At 36.3% G+C, this 19,932-nt stretch overlaps 1 protein-coding gene across 1 annotated transcript; it reads left to right on the top strand.

Moving 5' to 3' along the window:
* Positions 1 to 2,780: 2,780 nt before the first annotated feature.
* Positions 2,781 to 7,905, top strand: LOC131802010 (uncharacterized). Its single transcript, XM_059121326.1, has one exon. It carries the CDS (start codon positions 4,077 to 4,079, stop codon positions 6,939 to 6,941), a length of 2,865 nt encoding a protein of 954 aa, XP_058977309.1. The 5' UTR covers positions 2,781 to 4,076; the 3' UTR covers positions 6,942 to 7,905.
* The last annotated feature ends 12,027 nt before the right edge of the window (positions 7,906 to 19,932 follow it).

The raw sequence follows: 19,932 nt of genomic DNA on the forward strand, positions 1-19,932 counted from the left end.
TATAGCCCCATATAACGGTACCTCGGTATTTTGGTGATTTAAGCGACATTATTCACCGGAAATGTTTCAAATTTGGTATTTGAGGTTCGTAATGGATGCTACAACCTATGATAGGAGATTGTCTGTGCAGGTCCACGTCTTCGTAAAGACCCCATATAACGGTACCTCCCTATATTCGATTTTTGATTATTTTAGTTACATTACTCACCGATTTTTTTTTTAAGTTTCGAATTTGAATATTGCAATGGCTTATGACAAAAGTTACCTATGCAGGTCAATTTCGTCGTATATACCCTAATATAACAGCTACATTCGGTAGTTTAACATATTTTAACAGAATGTTTAACGGATTTTATTGTTTTTTTGAAAATTGCCAAATTCGTTCCAAATGTTGGAATGTTGGTTCGGGCCGGCCGAACTTACAGCTTTTTTTTAAATGTTTTTTTTTTTTTAATTAAGTCTGTGTAGCGTAAGCAAGGGACCAATAATTGGTCTGTTCCAGAACTGCAAGAATGTAAAAGTTTTTACTACGATAACCGATTTTCCCTTTATGATATTGAAGAAAATTGCCAAACAAGTAGATTATTGCAGGTACTGGAACAGAGCAAGTATGTATCGTACATTTTAAAGAATTGAACGCATATACGTACATACATATGAGTAGTTTTCCAATTTTTGCTTTATTAGCCCTTATTATTGAAGTAATACAACGGTATCACTGACCCTGAATACAACAAACCTTCGTTTTGGGGTGTAACGCCAGCCTAGCATAACGTGATTGTCTTTTCCCTTCAACGTAAATTGCAATCAAAGTTTCTTCACCCAAAGGAAAAAAATCATTTACCAAAAAATTAGTGTCGTAAGCATGCAACACAGCACAACTAACCTACGACAATCGCACTCCATGGAAAGGAGTGTTGTTGTTCAAAAGTGACATGATGTGGCACAACATCAAGAAAGCGTAGCTATCTTAAGATGTTACGAATCAGTGCATTTCGGGTTGGGTGGATGGATAGATAGAAAATACAGATATATGTAGAATGTATGTATGTTTGTATCTGTATATGGGGTAATGACAGTGAGATTATCGCCGCGGACTTCAATTAATAATATGTACTATGAAAATGTATTTAAACTTCTTTTATAATATGTATTGAACAAAATATGACCCAAACTTCAAACTAGTAAAGCCTTTAGGCAAATGTAGGAAAAATAAGTGTCATAAGTGTCAGTGGCGTAAAACTTCACGGAATACAAGCAAAAACCTGGAATTCATGTTGAATTCCTTTCAAATTAAGATAAAATATACAACAAATAATATCGAAATTTACGGATATTTTCTAAAATCTTTTAAAAGATCTTTATCTTTGGGCCATATAACAATTTGGCCTCCAAGATGTTAACGGAGTTGTGAAACATATTATCTTTTTCATTATATTTTTCGTAATTTAATAATCATGCCGTACTTATGAAGATAAATATTTACCTTTTAAATAATTTTTGAAATGCTCTAATTCAAATAAATAAATATTTTCCATAAATACCAAAAATGAAAAATTTATATAAACGAACAAAATACTTGCAAGTTTTAAGTCTTTTAGCCCTATTGCTACCGAGGATATATACAGGGTGAGAAAAAAAACTGCAACAAAGTCAAACGCCATAATTTTTACATTTTTTAAAATTTTATTGAATGAAAGCAAAAATGTCGCAAATAGCAACAAATTTTAGAATAAGTTTAGATTTGTTCGAATTGGTTACCTTTGGCACGAATTATGAAACCGTCACACGCTGCCCGAATGTTGCTCTGCGCTATTTTGTAACTGTTTTTAGGTGCGTGCTGAGTGCGATGGTGCTGAGACCTGTTGGAATGTCCAAGGTCTACGGCACAAAATGTTTGCGTGCCCAAGGCTTTAGTATAGCCTCCAGAATATTTTCGCGATAATATTAGGCATTAATTCTGATTTCACGGTCGATTAATACGAGCGGAGAGCTACCATCGGCTGTTATGGCGGCATTCGATCAAGTAGCTTCCTTACTTTTCAAACCATTTCTGCTGATGTTGCTGTTCTTTTCCGTCCACTTCGTTGTCGTCGGGCTATGCTACCAGTGTCACGGTAACGATCGGTGGTACGAGACACAAAAAATTTATTCATATTTAAAAGCTGGAGTGCAATAACGATAGCCACTTGTGGTTTTTCAGCGTTATAGAAAAACGTGGACCTATATATACAATGTTTAGCCATTGTCAAATAATGTGGGCTTTATCATGATTTCAACATACAGACGGACATCGCCTTTCCGGGGTCTATGACGAATACGGAATGACATACTTAATATACCCTCCTTTTCAAAGTGGAGGTTATAAAAATAAGTCACTTAAACGTAACGAAGGTCTTAGCACTGCAACTTTCAACTGTTGCCAATTTTTCCATATTTGTCGATTTTGGTTTTAGTAGGTATGGTAGATATGGAACTCACAATGTCAAATATTTGAAGTCACATCTTAAACGCTAATAAATTAATTCTGAATTTGTAATTCTACGCTAATGATAATAAAAACATTTTTAGACGAGTTTTAACATTGGACATCAACGCAACATTGTTACTTCCAAGGTTTTGGGTTGAATTCGAAATGCCACTTTGTTTCTCAACATTTCTGGTCGAATGTTGCTGGGCTTCGTTACTTCGCCTCAATTTTCCAATTGGAAAGTAAAGAAGTATCACTCATCGCTCTCTCTTCACTTGGCGTTTGTGGTTCACGTTGTGTTGCACGCATGACTGGTCGAAAATGAAGATGCGAAACGAGGCACACAGACGTTGCCTTCAGTTGGACGATGATAATTCAGTTCGTTTCGATTAGCCGTTGCCGATGGTTGGGTGTTTAAAGCCGTCGTTACTGAGCGTTTCCTAAAAAATCATAGTTTAAATACATATCTCACAAAATATCATACATATAGATGTGCATGAAGAAGAGCAAGAAGAAGCTTACATGTAAAACATACAAAAGAGAATAACAAGAATAAACAACAACAAAAACAACAACATTAAGAACAAAAAAGCAATCAAGCATATCATCATAAGCGTCATCATCATTCACTTTTCAAAAAAACAGAAAAAAAAACATATCGGAGAAAACGCGTATAACGTGCAAAAATACCAGTTAACAGGAAAACAAAAAAGAGAATAAATTAAAGTGCAAAACGAAATAGCAAACCAAAAAAAAAAGAAGGAAAACGGATACGCTTGAAAAATTCTAAAACGGATTTGGCATAAATTAAACGAAAAATTGCGTAAACCCGGAACAAGAAGAAGAGAAGCATGAAAAACGGTTGTGCGGTGTTGAAGTACGACGGTGTGCATGTGTCCGATGCCCTGCATTGGTGTGTGTCAGTGTACGGGTCCATGTGAGATTGTGAGATGCATCTACCCAATTAGAAGGGCAGGAGAAGAAGTTTTGTTGCCAATATTTAATTACCGTTACTAGGCCAATTAAATTCTGAAAATATCATTGCAACAGTAACAGCAAAGAATGATGTGAAAAGCAAAGAAGTGAAAAATAAACAACTACAACAAAAATATGATTAATGGAGAAAATTTAATTTCAAAACAAATCCTCAGAGGAAAAGTGACGGAAATGCAAAACAAACCCACAACAAAAAGTTGTTAGCGCAACCTAACCTAAAAAAGGATATCACAAAAATATGCTCAAAGTTGTAAAGTAATTAAGAAAATATTCACAAATTAAGTGTAGTTTAACCCATGACAAAATGTGTACCGCAAAAACAAAAACCGTAAAGTCACAATAACGCCAACAACAACAACAATAAATTATATAACTTCTTCGAAATGTTGTCCCACGAAGAAGAAGATGTGCTTTAGAATCCATTAAAAAGGAAACAATTCCAAATAAACAAAAACGACTCTTGTTGTGTAACAAAAATTAAGGAAACGGAAACACGGGTTGCTTCTCAGCCCCCGCAAAGCAAGGATAACAGGATACCAGTGCTTGCTAACGAACCCTTTTCGTTCGTTGGTTCGTTTGATGTCAATAGTCATTAAGGCGACGTACAAACATGACAAAACTTTGGAAGATGACATTTCTAATCCATTTGCTGGTCCTGCATATAACAACCCTGGTGTTTGGGGTTTCCTCCCATTCATCGCCGTCATCATCGTCGTCGTCGTCGTCCTCATTAACGTCACACTATGGACGTGCTCAAAAAATAAAACATTATGCCGGTTCCGGTACATCGTATCATTTTACGAAAGCCTTGGCTTCGTCATCAGCTGTCGGTTCTTCCTATTCTTCTTCTTCGGCTTCCGCGTCATCCTATCCCACCGATAGGGCACATCACCATCAACAGCAGCAGCAGCATCACCACTACGGCTCAAGTTCCCGCCACATAGGTGCCCGTAAACACCAACAGCAGCAACAACAACTTCCTTTAGATAACATGGCTGTCAGCAGCAGCAGCTACTCTTTTTTGGATAGTCCCACCATATCTGAGGAATATGTCGATCCGTTTCCCCAGCCCCATTTGCCCGACAACACTGTCATCGTCAACCATCAACAGATGAGCACCTGTCAAACGGTGTGCGCCTGCAAATGGAAGGGCGGCAAACAGACCGTCGAGTGCATCGATCGCGAGCTGAAGCAAATACCCAACAATATCGACCCGTCCACCCAAGTTCTGGATATGTCAGGCAACCGGCTCCAGACTATGCTCAATGAACAGTTTGTGCGCATGAATCTGTTGAATCTGCAAAAGCTGTATCTGCGTAACTGTCGCATCGAACACATTGAACCACAGACCTTTAAGGGCCTCACCAATCTTGTCGAATTGGATCTGTCTCAAAATCTCCTCTTCAGCGTTCCATCAATGGCACTCAGTTACATTTCATCGCTGAGAGACCTGACCATAGCTTCCAATCGGATACAGAAGATAGAACCGAATGCCTTTGTGGATACCCCGGCTCTGCATAAATTGGATCTGTCCCACTGCGACATTCAGACGATAGCGCCCCAGGCGTTTGAGGGGCTGGAGGGCCTTACACTGCTGCGTTTGAACGGCAACAAGCTGAGCGAATTGGTGCCAAAGACCATAGAGACCTTGAGTCGCTTGCATGGCATCGAATTACACGACAATCCCTGGATGTGCGATTGTCGTTTGCGCGATGCGAAGCTATGGCTGATGCAAAAGAACATACCCTACCCGGTGGCGCCGGTTTGTGGTGGAGGACCGGAACGTGTGTTGGATCAATCGTTCGCCGATCTGAGTATTGACGACTTTGCCTGCAAACCGGAAATTTTACCCTCATCTCATTATGTTGAAGCGACCATGGGAGAGAATGCATCCATTCTATGTCGAGCCAAGGCCATACCTGCTCCGGTGGTCAACTGGTACTGGAATGGACGTCTCTTAACGAATAACACAGCCTTCAGTTCCCATCAAAGACTCCACATTTTGGAGCATGGGGGATTTGAGAAGACATCTCGCCTGGTTATGACCAATGCCCAAGAAATCGACTCGAGTGAATTCTACTGTGTGGCCGAAAATCGTGCCGGCTCCTCAGAGGCTAACTTCACGTTACATGTGCGTATGCGAGCTGCTGGAATGGCCTCTTTGGGCAGTGGCCAGATTGTGGGTCTCAGTGCTGCCCTGGTCATATTGATAATCTTTGTCCTCCTGTTTGTTATGTTCCTCATGATGCGCCTTAAGCGGGAACCCTATAATGTCTCGAAAACGCCCAACAACATGGAGGTGATTACCAGCATCAACCAGCAGAATATGATCGGAAACAAAACTCAGGCGAACGGCCTGAATGGTACCATGGGTTCGGGAAATGGCAATAATGGCGATGCGAAAATCATAGCTGATGAAATGGATCTCAGTGAAAAGGACTCAGCCTCAACTCAGAGCGCCAACCCCTTGCAAAAGCCTCCGCGACTCACGGACATGAGTTATGCCACGAATGGCAGCGTCTTGTCGACTGCACCATGTTTTATTTCGCCCACAGCATCCGCAGGCAATAATCCTGACCTCATCAACGACACCAAACGTTTCGAGGGTGACGAGTTTACCGATTTGAAGATTCCACCAATTTTGACGAAAGCCCTGAACTCGGAACTAGCCGGTCTCAGTACAAATGGCGAGTACAAACGGGCTGGAGGCTGTGACTCCCTGTATCCCTCTGGTCTGTGGGAAGACATAAGCGCGGGAGCCTGCACCTCATCTTCGGCGGATGATCTGTTTTTGCGACGTTATTCTGACAAAACTCCGATCATGGATAGTACCCAGCTGTATGATTTGCACGAAACCGGCAGCAGTGCGGATAACTTTAGTAAAACTTTTCCGCGCACCTCGTTCAATCACACCTTCCCCTCGAATGATGGCAGTTGCCAGATGAACACTGAATCTACGGCCTCAACAACAACGACGAATCTTTCCAATTCCGGTTCTGGAATTATGGGGGGAATCGGTGGCTATCCCAATGATTATGGTCTGCCGGTTGTGCCTGGGGCCGAACTGCAGCTGCAGCATCACCTGCAAATGAATCCACTACAGAAACAGCTCATGGGCGGAACCTTGGGCCGGCCAGGTGCCAGTAACCCCCTGTGTCGAGCCACCCTAACCTCAAGTAGTTACACCAGCACCACAAGCACAAGTAGTCCACCATTTACCAGCCGGACACTGCCACGTCAGAGGCCTCACAACACGAGCCTCGACAGCACAACGTCCCGAACGTCTCCCATACACAACAACATAACAACAAATCACAACAACACAGCGGTCAATGCCAAAACGATACGTGTCTGGCAGAAGGGCGGTGTTCCTGTTCTTCCTCCGGTCACAGCAATAAAACGGGCCCTGATCAGCACCACAAGTCGAAATTCGCCTGACGAAGGATATCAGGAGGGCTGTGGAACAGATGTGTAAGCGCACCCAACTCTTTGCATCTCTCAAACCAAGCTTTGTTCTTCAACTTGAAAGTAGAATGCTGCTGTGGCAGCATCTCAAATGCGCCTGACTGAATTTTAGTTGCATCTACCCCCGGCCACCCTGTGCCACTACTTGTTTTTGGTCTAAGCAATAATTGTAAAATTCTTTAGGCATAAGTCAGAATGTGTGGACTGATACTGATATATGTGGGACACCAAAAACAAAACAAAAAACAACAACAAAAACAAATTATGAGGAAACAATAAACCCCTCCTCTCCTCCCAAAAACAAAAAAAAAATGTGTAAAGATATGCAAGGTATTGCGTATTAACAGGAATGTGATAGTGTATGCGTAAATAGATAATAATTTTGTAAAGGAATAATTAAATTAATTTTTGAATGAAAGTTAAACAAAAAAATAAATATATAAATATGAAAATAAATTAGTTTGTGTAAAAAAAAAACAACTGTGGAAAGTGAAGATGTTTCCAAGGCCCTCTTTGGGGGGTAAAATAAATTCCATTCCAAATACCAGCAATTCCAGACAATGTGAGTTCAAGTGGATAATTCTAATCATTGTTACATATCAATCAACAATTCTTCCAGCACCAATTTTAAGTAGATGGAACAAGGAATAGTGGGATACAAATTTGGAATATTTTAAAGTTATGATTAAAAAAATAGTATTCACAACACCGGGCAAGTTTGGTCAAAGGACAAATGGTCAATCTTATTGAAAGATTGCAATATGTATTACAAGGTTGCAGCAAATCCAGCTGATTTGATTTAAATGTAAGGCAACGTTTACATTGAAGTCCTTAACTGCGATAGTCTACCAATCGCGCTAAGAAGTATCAATGTAGTAGAAATCTTAACGTAGTGTGGAGTTCTATACAATATCAAAAAGTTGGAAACATATTAGTTTTTAAAGCCAACCAAAATTATTATTTTTATTATTATTTTGAGGCATTATTATTTTGAGACATATATGACAACCAATGTCTATATCAAGGCCTATATAAGATCGAACCTTACGGACCATCAAATTTGCTAACAAAAAGAATTATTGTGATTTAAAATTTAAAAAAACTCAAATCGCAATAGCTTTGAGATGTTAAGTTTATTGTCCAAAGTAGACTTTTTGTCCTAACTTATATGGGGTCAGGATATATCTGTCCGGTTAGCTGACAACTTAGTTTCTGTTATATTATGTTATTTAGAATTCAAATGACATTTGAATTTAAACTATTAATTTTATCCCAAAATAAGTCTTAACTATTGTTCAAAAGGCAATTCTGCAACCACTTTGCCACTTTTTTGGTAGCTGTCGAAATTTATTGTTACGTTAAGAATGGAAATAAAGTATTCTCTGGGAGCTAACGTTAGAAAAGGAACATTTGAGTTTGAATTTTACCGTTTTTGTTGGAAATGATAGATAATTTAAGAAAATCATACTAATATTAGAAAATCGCACTTGTTTACGTGTTGTTTATTATTTATTTACTTTTCGTACTGCAATTCAATCACAAAATTATATTCCGTCGTTCTTCTGAGTGCCCTAAAACACAATTTTCATTTTCAGTAGATATAGCCAACCTTGTAGTAATTTTACCAAATGCCTTTCAAAAATAATATTGTGTAAATTCTGTCTTTTATAGTTATATTTTGTAAAAAAAATATAATATATTTTGCAGCGGAAAGAAGTCACCATTTTTTTCTTTTTTTATTAAACTAGAAGAACAACTGATGTACGTTAACCAGTGTTGAGGGATTAAATCACAAAACTGTGACACTTTTTAAGATATTTGAACCTTAAACCATTGACAAATAATGAATGATTGAACAATTATCCTTATTAATTGGTGCAAAATATTGAATATTTCAATTTTTACGTGCTTATTACTTATCCTCTTAATGAAAGCAAATCATTTCATTTACCTAAATCCATCGCATGTGAATCGTTGCTTTTACGTTCCTGCCTTTAATGTGAGGTCCTGCGCAAGACCACAAACAAATTTACAATTAATTATTAAATATGGCTAATTAATTTCCAATGATGACATTATTTGATGTGGTAATCTTGTTTCAATGCCAAAACAATTATTACGAAATGTTAACACATGTTGACGGAAATATTCCCCCCTATTGGGGTAAAAGTCTACATAAATGTCACAAAATTGTTTTTACTTAGCCAACAATAACAAGAGCGTGAAAGTGTCCCCAATGTATCAACATTGTCGATTAACATGGAAGTTATTGATTCAAGTTTTTTCATTGGTGATCCTTGTTCAAATTTAGGGCTGTAAATATTTTGAACTTCTAGGTTATAATAATTGAATTAAAATGAAAATTTAGGTAGAATTAAAAAAAGAACAAAAGGTACGCATTTCGAATATTTATTCAAAGTCATAATTCTCTTACATACTGTGAAAAATGTTATGATGATATTTTCTATATTTTATGATTCAGCGATTATTTGATTAAGTAGATCCAGCCCTTGAGTTCGGAACATGACAGATATATCGAGTTAAATGATCAAAAATGCAGTACAATCCAAAATCGCATGTAAAGCAAACAATGGAATCTCTACTTTAGTCCATTTTTTGCACATCGAAATATTTTTTTTTAGTTGGGGAGAGAAAATGAACAATGGCGGCATGCTATTTATGATTTTGCTTGGTCAGATTCGGTACAAAGATGACCATGTTTTTACCTCTCCTACATATCATACAAGGAAAAAGGAATCCTGTGATTTGGTCAAGACTTCTCCCATCATTATAGTCCTATTGAACTTAGGTTCAGTGCAAACGTGAATTATATAAGGAAACGAGGTAGACCTTTTAGTTCAGGACATTTCCGGAAGCGCTAAAAATATTCAATGTGGTAGAAATCTGGATGTAGTGTAAAATTGTTCAGTTCAAATTGCAATTGTACTTCACCTTTTAATTTTAAGTCAGAAAAAGGCTTAACTATTGTTCGACCTGCAACCGCTTTGCCACATTTTCGGTAGTTGGCAAAATTTATCGATAAGTTAAAAGATTAATTATGAAACGGTCGCTAACAAAAAAATGTTTTTTTTAATAGTCTGCAATCAAAAGGTTTAAACATATTCAACTACATTTAAATTTAATTTTTATAGAACAATGCATGGTAGAAAAATATAGGTAGATGCGTCAACACTTAGGAACATTGTTATGTCAAACAATTTTGAATGTCTTTTCAAATATAAGTAGATTTTTATATGTTTTCCTATACGACGTCCTTCGGAGGTTATTATAACACGGGTTTTTCAACAATTTTTACAAATTTAAAAAATTGTTCATTCAATATTTTCAATTTCAAAATTGGTTTGACAGTTCATTGTCCCAGCAGCTGTGTCGATGCGTCTACCTATATTCTTCTATGGAACAATGTTGGCATGTTTGTTCGGGATACCTTAGTGTTTTGTTGTTGCAAAATAGTTTAATGTCATTATTGTTGTTTTTATAAAAAAACAACGTTTTTTTATTAGTGGAGAACGATGGTAATGTTCACCGGGGGTAAGGCAGGGAATACCTAGGTTTCGGAAAGAGTAAAAAATATTCATCAGTTCCCTTGTCTTTTGTCGGGAATATTCTCCCCAGAAGTTATTTTAAAATTACTCCTATGACAAAAAATTGTTTTACCCAAATGACGAGATCGTAAGCTCAATATAAGAGGAACCAAAGAATTAAATTAAACTAAAATTCTTTAGGAAAATCTTCTAAATTCTACAACCGCACTTATAAACATTTTCATCTCTCTCCAGTTGTTATGCTGTCGTTAACCTGAACGAAATAGCAAAACCATGTAAGTTGGTTTCGACTGTTACAACAAAAAACCCTTTTTTGAATACGTTGACGTTTTGAGACTACATTTTTATGCAGAAAATAAGTTTGACTTGGCATGCGACAAGCTCTGTTGCCGAGATTGGTTAAAACCTCGGCTGGAGATGCTTGATACTTTCAAAGGCACGGAAATTTCTAGCGTCCCATATAAACTTGGCATGTTCTACCATACGTAACAGAAATCAATATAATAGAAATGGTGTTTATAGAATGCAGATCCTGTTCATGAGACATATCCTCATCGGCTTTTTCATGACAAATTTTCTATAGTTGCATTGTTTTAAAAAATTAATAAAAATGTATCCAAAGTTATAAATTTGTATTCCGATGAGTAAATAAATATTTAATGTCTTAACCGCCTACACAGTCGTCCCTTAAGTAGTTCAAAATTGAGTTTATGGGCAGAAGACTATGAGATGCTTGTAAAATAACCGATTCATTAAATAAAAGTAAATCCAACATTTAGATAACAGCATCAGATGTTTTTTTTAAGGACCAATAAGTGATGTCATCTGTTATTTACCCGTATACATTTCATAAATTGTATTCCCAAACAGAAATTTTAATTTTATGAAAGGTTTCCCAATTCGAAAAAAGTTCAATTTCCCTTAAGCACAAGGAAAGTTTTTTTTCTTAAAAAACAAAATGTGTAACTATTGATTAAAATAAATTATAACATAGTTAGCCTCTCCACATCGTGTCTTAAGAGGCTTATGATATAGCAAATTTCCACTTATTAATATTTATTATCCACATTTTAACAATATTATAACGGAAGACAGTGTTAGTTAAACATAGTTTCCTAACACTGAGAAAATGAAAATCACTTTCCTTGTTCCATCTTGCATGCTCTTTGGAAACTTGTTCACGTCGATGGAACTTGTACTTCTTGGCATGTTGTACAGCAACTGGAAATTGCTGGCATTTGGATGCAACCAACCAACTGTAAATTTATTATTATTATTATTATCATTAGCCTTAAGTTTCCTATACTAGACTATAAAACAATAATTGCACATAATTATTAAATATAAATGAAATTTAATTATAAGATTGTATGTAAATATTTCATCTTCCAGTGCTAAATGAAAATAATAACAAAACAAAACTAAATGAAAGAAGAAGAAAAACAACAATAAAACAAATGAAATACATTTACAAGAAACAAACGAAAGTTGCCTATAAATAAAGGAGAGAAAAATAAAGGCATAAAACATAATTTCTGAATTTCCATTTTGTTTTGTTTAATTTATACGTTCGTGCCAAAAGTAAAGGCAAAAGCGTTATATGTTACGTTAACGTAAAAAGAAACCTACTCACAGTAACATACAGAGCTAAGAAAACGTAATTTTTACGGTTCTTTAAGTTCAATTTCTTTTATTTAATGTGGAATTAAATACACAGACACACTCGCATTGCCTCTCCCACAGACGCTCTCCTACATTATATTACCATCACAACCGCCATCATTAGCATCGCCATTATTATTATCAGTAGCATTTCAACATAATCATCATTGTCGTCATCACATACACACATATACATACTTATACAGTCAGTGTCACACTGAGTACATACACAAAGAAGGCAAAATAATCGCAAACCGAGAACGTAAACTTATCGCCACCCCCACCATCAACACCCATATGACATTCATATTGCATAAATGTTGTTGAAATTATTTATTTTCCAATTTACTTTTTTTTTTATTATTTTTTTTTTTGGTAAAATGAGTTACGGGTAAAGGACAACGGAAATGTGAACCAAAAATGTGAACATTTTAAATTTCATAAGAAAATTGTTAAAATATTTAGACAGGTGACAATGATGAGATAAGTTTGATGATGGACATTTCTTTAAGGGCAGTCCAGTTTTTGTCAAATTCTGGGAAAGAACCATTGTTTCTTTAGACCTTTCTTCTTGGAACTGTATTTTTTTATTAAACCATTAAGGAAAGGAGAATAGTCTGGCGGGACCAACCTTATAACGCCTTATACCACAGTGGATATTCAGCAGAACTATACGGGCAGGCGGAGAAACAAGCGTATAAAGTGAGTAGTGACAAACAACAATTTTAATTTCTTCAAAATTAAATAAGACCTAGACGTGGAAAATGCTGCATTATATCAAAGAGACATGTTAGGGAACGGTACGTTCATTTACCCTCATAAGCTGGAGGTTACCTCTGGTTCGCTATCAAGGGAGTAACATTGTTGATTAGCAAAAAGTACAGGTACTTCGTATAGACCTTTCATACTTACAGCGATCTTTATATTATTTCTTTGATGTTTGAAATTAAAATGTTCTAAGTTCTAGATTTCTAAGCTTAGATTTACATCCACCAACTTCTATTTATTTATTTTCACCATTTCAGCAAGAAAATTTATTCAAATAGGTCACAATTCAATCTTTTGGGCTCTTGGGCTATTTTGCAGAAATATATCAAAATAGGACAATTGAGTCCCTCTACTTCTCGATTTTGTGCATCTCACAAGCAACAATTTCGTATTAAATGTATCTGTAACTTTGAATTTTTGATTCTCGGTATTTATATTCATCAGACTTGACAAGTTCCCCAGCCAAAGTCGCTGGAACTTTATCTCAATCCATAGGAGACCTACGAGCTACAAAATTTCCCACATAAATACATCATTTTTTATAGCTTGCAAGGGTTTTATAGTTTGATTGGGCCAAAAGGTTTATAACACTTCCAACTATTGGTCCTAGACCCACGATGTTATATCGATCTTCCTATCTCGTTGAGCTAAGTCGATATAGCAATATATGTCCGTCTGTCCAAGTTTATTTGTAAAAATGCTACAGGTCGCAATTACGATCCGATCCTCATGAAATTTTGCATGGAGTTTGGACTAGGGTTGGGGATACTTCATGATAGAAAAATATTTGGATCAGACCAAAACATAAAAACAGTCAATCTACTTGTAAATAGAAAAACCTTTAACACAAAATTTAGCATGAGTTAAGAACAGGACAGAAGCCTTCCATTTTGAATGGTCATCGGACAATATGTAGAGGGTAAAATGGATCATAGCTTTTGTGTGAAAAATACCAAAATTTCGGTTCAACCAGGAAAATATTAATGTTGAATGTCATATCCGACGAAATAACTGATATGCCCAGACCTTGACCATTAATGATAATTTCGTGCCATATACAGGCTGAGATAAAAAACTACAACATAATTTTTAATTTTTTTTTTTAATTTTATTGAATGAAAGCAAACAATGTCAGAAATAACATCAAATTTTGGAATAAGATTAGATTAGTTCGAATTGGTCACCTGAAACCGTCACACTCTATCCGCATGTTGCTCTGCGGTATTTGGGCCAATTCTCTGTGGAGCGCTTGCTTGAGGTGATCGACAATTTGGTATTTTTTAGTGCCAACCCTGCTTTCCAAAATACTCCAGACACCATAGTCCAACGGATTGGTATCCGGAGATTTTGGTGGCCATTGTGCGTTGGAAATGAAGCAAGGAATCTCATTTTGTATCCATTCTTGGGTGGCGCGTGCTGAGTCTTGCGTGTCCAAGGTTTTAATACTCCACTCCAGAATATTTTCGCGATAATATTCGGCATTTATTTTGGTGCCACGGTCGATTAATACGAGCGGAGAGCGACCATCGGCTGTTTTGGCGGCCCACACCATCACTATGGCCGGCGCTTGAGTTCTGGTGGCCAACCGAAGGTGCATATTTCCAGCTGACCTCTTTTGCAAGTAAACACGATAATTTTGTTAGTTTACAAACTGCTGGACAACGAATGTTTTCTCATCGGAGAAAAACAAATTCGGCAGTTCAACGCTTTCAGCCAAGCGAAGCAACTCTTTAGCTCTTTTGAGTTTATTTTCTTTCTGTTGCGGTGTAAGTTCTTGCACTTTTTGGAATTTCAATGACTTTACCCCGAGCTTATTTTCAATTTTTCAATATTTGCCGAATGGAATATTGCGATATGTTCAGCTCACAAGCCATTTTTTGGCCACTGCGGGTTTCGATCAAGTCGCTTCTTTACTTTTCGAACCATTTCTGCTGATGTTGCTGTGTTCTTCTGTCCACTTCCTTGACGTCGGGATACGCTACCAGTATCACGTAATCGGTAACGAGCAATGGTACGAGACACAAAAGATTTATGCTGTGTTTATGCTGTTTAGTGAGTGCTCTAACAATAGCAACTTGTGGTTTTCCAGCCAAATATAAAGAAATATACCACGCATGAATTCAATCACGAATAACTTTTTTTCTGGAAAATTCTTACCAAAATGCTTTTGTAACCTTGTAAACAATATAATGAGCTGTCACTGGAATTTTAACAGCTGTCGGATGAGTGGATTGGAAATGACAGCTGTCTGAAGTTGGTTTCAGTTTTATCATCTCACCCTGTATAGTCAGATATCGGAAATATGAAAGAATATATGTATAGAAATATAAATTTACGGTTCTGGATGGAAGGCGTAAATTTGTGGTAACTGGCAAGAAATGTTGCATAGCTGTTAAAAAACCGAGCTAACACGTTTACATTGCTATGTTATGTTGGAGCCAATTTCGGTGAGGTGCCTACTTCGTCGAATGTCGATGCTTCATTTTTGTAATTTGTTTTTATCTTTTCCAATTGTTTTTACCTCTGGAAATTATATCAAGAAATTTGAGATTATTGAATGAAATATCTTAGCCTCTTTATGGGATGGCCCTGTTTTAGGAAACTTGATAATGACAGTAAAAGTAAAGTAACTCCACAAATCTAGGAGATAAATGAGTATCGGTTTTAATGGTTGACCTTTTTGAACAAGCCTTTTCTACACCGTTTCCATATGTAATTCGAAGAATTTTAATTATAATATAAGCGTGGTTTCTGTTACTTAGGATTGAATGGTTGATTGATCGTAAAGCTCAAATCTTACCTTTCCAAGGAGAGGGTGTCTTCAAAATAATAATCCCAGTGTGTAAATAAGTGCATTTTTTACCTCCATCATTTTCAACATGTATGGTTTTGAACAACATGTTCGAGTTAATTATTGGCCATTAATTTCTTGTAATTTTACAGAAAGTTAATCGTTTTTTTCCAACACTCTAATTTCTTTTAAACGCTAAATTGGTTTCATTCAAACTCCAAACTATTATGTTTTTGGTTCAATTAGTTCAACTAACCGAAAGTAACTTTTTTTCTGTTTCGAAATAATTTTCACTTTTTTTTTCTTTGAATGGATTTGCAACGAAACTCAGTGTTATCTGTGGGTCTGCCTGACTGAATTTCTGCTTCTCCTGGAGTCTTCTTTGCGAGGGAGGCAGAGACAACATGTCGTTTTTTTCTTTTGTTTTGGGTTGATGTACAACAATCTTAGATTACAACCAACTGTCGTAAGCCAAGCATGACATTGTATAAATGTTGCTTCGTTTTGTGGCAACAGATATTTGGCTGCTTGTATAACTCTCCTCTTAAATGCCCGTGCCAAAGAGATAATGATGTTGAAGACAGCATTGGTTGTTGAAGACGACAAACCAGATGATGATGATGTTGGTGACGGTGACGATGAAGACGATGACGACGACGACGTCGTTGTTGGTGAATTAAACGCTTTTCAAGTTTATCAAACCGTAAACACATCGTAACTTGGCTTAATTTGTTGCCCAAGGTATGTGAAAGTTATTTCAGCAACTTACAACTGCAAGGCACAGACCAAACAGCAACAACAACATCAGCACAGCACTCAAACCCAGCGTCTAAACAAGAATACAATCCAGACATTTCTTTTTGGTAGTTAGTGTTTGTTGTAAGGAAAAGGGAGGAATGCAATGCCACAAAGTAGGACAGGACAGTCACTCTCTCACCACCCACCCCCCGCCTCTTCAGAAGTATTCGTGTCTGCTTGTTTCTCATGTCCATGTTAAAAATCTAGACAATACAAAGGACATGGCAATGCCTAATTTGCTCTGTAAGGCTTTTGATCTTTGTATCCTTAGGAGATACGAGTGTTTTTATTTTTGGCAGTGTGAGTGTGTGTGTGCGCTGTGTTTTTTACAAATTCCTTTGAAATACAAACAACAGACAATATCAAAAGGTGTATTAAGGCTATCGATTTTGCGAAATACATGCCGACTGACCTCCTTTTGGACATGGTCTTCAACTTTTTGTTTTAAGACAGGCCGAGAGTTTTTTCTTTCTAACTTTGAAAATTATTCCATAGCCTAGAGGCCATCACTGGCTGACTGCACGCAAACAGCATTGTGGATTTTTATCAAATTATTGGCCATGTCAAAAATGTCCTTTAACGCGAATTGTTGAAAATTAGAATCAGATATAAAATTTCCTGTGGCCTGCCGTTGTCGTCCATGTCATTTGGCCATTTCGCTGTTTGGAATTTAGTTTTCAAAATAACTGCCACTAAATTCATGACCATATTTATTTTTCCATTGTCTAATCTCAGGCAATTAATCTCATGGTTGATGCATTTTCTGAAAACTAAAACAAACGAAAATTGCAAAAATTAAAAAAAGAAAACTGCAACAACAATGGCAATAGCGACAAAATAAATAGTTTTAAATCAAACTAATTACATTCATTTGTCGCTTTTTCAATATGCTTCGACTGCATGCCAGTTGTTGTTATTGTCTGCCTGCCATTCCTAGCCAATTACATGCATACAAACATACTCGTACGTAGATGTTTGGTCGTGGCTGGATGTGATTTTTTACTGGCCGCCAAAATTAACCCTTTGACAAGCTGCAGAAAAAGAGAATTATTTACTGACAATGTTGTTTGTCATGCCAGCCTTAATGGTTGTCCAAATTATATGGAAGAGGTAAAAACGATTTTTTTTCTTTCAAAAAAATAAATTAATTGGCATTTGCTGCATTCATAGATGATATTAGGTATTGCTGTTATAAGCTTCGCTGGTATATCCTTATTTGTTGATGATAAAAAATGGCTGCATTTTTTAGATTGGCGTTCAAGAGAAGGCGCAGCTTTTATTGCTTTAATTTGCTATTCAATGAGACAAACCGGATAACATATATTTCACATGCCATTTGAGAATTATTAAAAGCCCTCAACTTTGAAAGGAGGATATACTTACTTTGTCATTCGGTTTGTAACACGCCAATTCCTCGTATTTTCTTATATCGGTGGTGCGGAGATTCGACGCAGAGTTTGTAGGTTTAGTTTTCGGATGTGCTCATTCTGTGTCGTCGGTAATATAAAAAGTCATATTGCCTGTCAAATGTTATGGGAATATATACTTATATTTTAGCTTACTGGTAATGAGAATGGTATATAGTTGTCATTAATAGTAATGCTACTTTAAAATATTTAATGTATATCAACGACAGTGAGTGGCGCCCTCTTTACAAAACTTTTTGCTCTCTAAATTTGGTGTCTGGTTACCCTAAGATTTGTAATAATTGTTGCAAATTGTTACTGAAAGTCGTCTGTTTACATGAAAGATCTGCAAAAAGAGAGCGATTTGAGAGAACAATTTTGAGAGTTCTTTCACTGAGAGTTTGACAAATCTTGCTGGGCAAATTTCTTCTTGCAATCACTTGTAGCTCTTCTTCTACTCCTTGCAGTAATTTATATTTGAACAAGCAATTTAAAAACATTTTTTCCGTCTGTTTACTTTTCACAGTTTTCTTACAAAAGAGAATAAACCTACCTTACTTTTTAGAAAGAAATTGCTGGACCATTCCTACAGGTAAAGTAACCCGACAATCCTATTGCCAGTTTCCCATATGTTGATTTTGGAAAATTGCCATCAAGTACTAGTTTTTTATTCCTATATTTTGTGGGCAAAATATTTCTAAAAAAGAGATAGAGGGAGAGAGAACCATGGAATTTGCTCCAAGAGAACCCGATATTTCTATCTTTCACTAGTTTTATGCTAAAAAAAACATCATCAGAAGAATTTACACCGGGGCTGCTCAAGTACAAGAGCTCTCTTGCCAGTTGGCTAGATGGTGGTTGTCTTTATAAATTATTATGGACAACATTCATGTTAAAGAACATGTGAAATGGATCGTTAAATGTAAAGAAAAATACAATTGTTCTTTTTTCTTAAATGCTCCCTTTTTTGGACATCCACTGGCGTCGCTGGATGTTCGTGTACACAACTAATTTACACTATTGCAGAGAAAACTTTGGAATCAGAGTGAAATATATACCTTAATCAGAATCAGTTTTCCATTGAATTTGACGGATGTATGACCTTTTATTACAAGTATTAGTGCTATATGGACTGCATATTATGGCTTTGGGAAGGGTAGAATATAAAATCGGATGAAATATATGTTTGGGAGCCATAACTTATCTCAATCGATTTGGCTCAAATATAGCATTCATTTCAATTGGACAAATATCAAATCGTAAGGAAATGTATATGAAAGCTATATCTTAATCTGAACCGATTTCGACAAAATTTGACAGAGGTATTCGTAGGTCAAACCAAATTATACCAATTTCGATAGCGTTTATGCTTGCAACAGAAAAAAACTAAAAAAAGAATAATAATAAAATCACTGACATTTGACCCCAATTTACCCTTTTTTCTGTTGTGTTAAAATTAATTAACTTCAAACAATTAATTTCCTCATTTAACTTTGTCCTTCCGATTGTGATTTCTCTAAAAACGCATGTCAGCCCCGACCTCAATTTCGTGATGTCCGTGATGTAGAAGGGTTAAATTTTGCACACATGTGTATTTTGCCAGTAGGCAGGTAAAGTTCGTAAATGGGTAATGTTCGTAATGGGTAATGGTAATGTTTTATCGACATTATAGATTGGAAATGTTTCGAATTTCATATTAGAAGTACCTGATGAATACTTCAACATATGACAAAATTGTCTATGCAGTTCTTCGTATAACCCACATATAACGGTACCTTCCTTTTTTCCAGTATTTTGATGATATTAGTGACATTATTCAACGGAATTGTTTTAAATGTCGTATTTTAAGGCCCTAATGGGTACTACAGCCTATGAAAAAATTGCGTATGCAGAGCTTCGTTTTCGTATAGCCTCTACATAACAGGTTTCATTTAAAACGTATTTTTCAACGAATTTTATTAGTAAAAAACATTAATATTAATAAAAAAACAATTTTTGAGCTTGAGCTCA

Source organism: Musca domestica, unplaced genomic scaffold (genome assembly GCF_030504385.1).
Source record: "Musca domestica strain aabys unplaced genomic scaffold, Musca_domestica.polishedcontigs.V.1.1 19, whole genome shotgun sequence".
Classification (NCBI taxonomy): Eukaryota; Metazoa; Arthropoda; class Insecta; order Diptera; family Muscidae; genus Musca; species Musca domestica.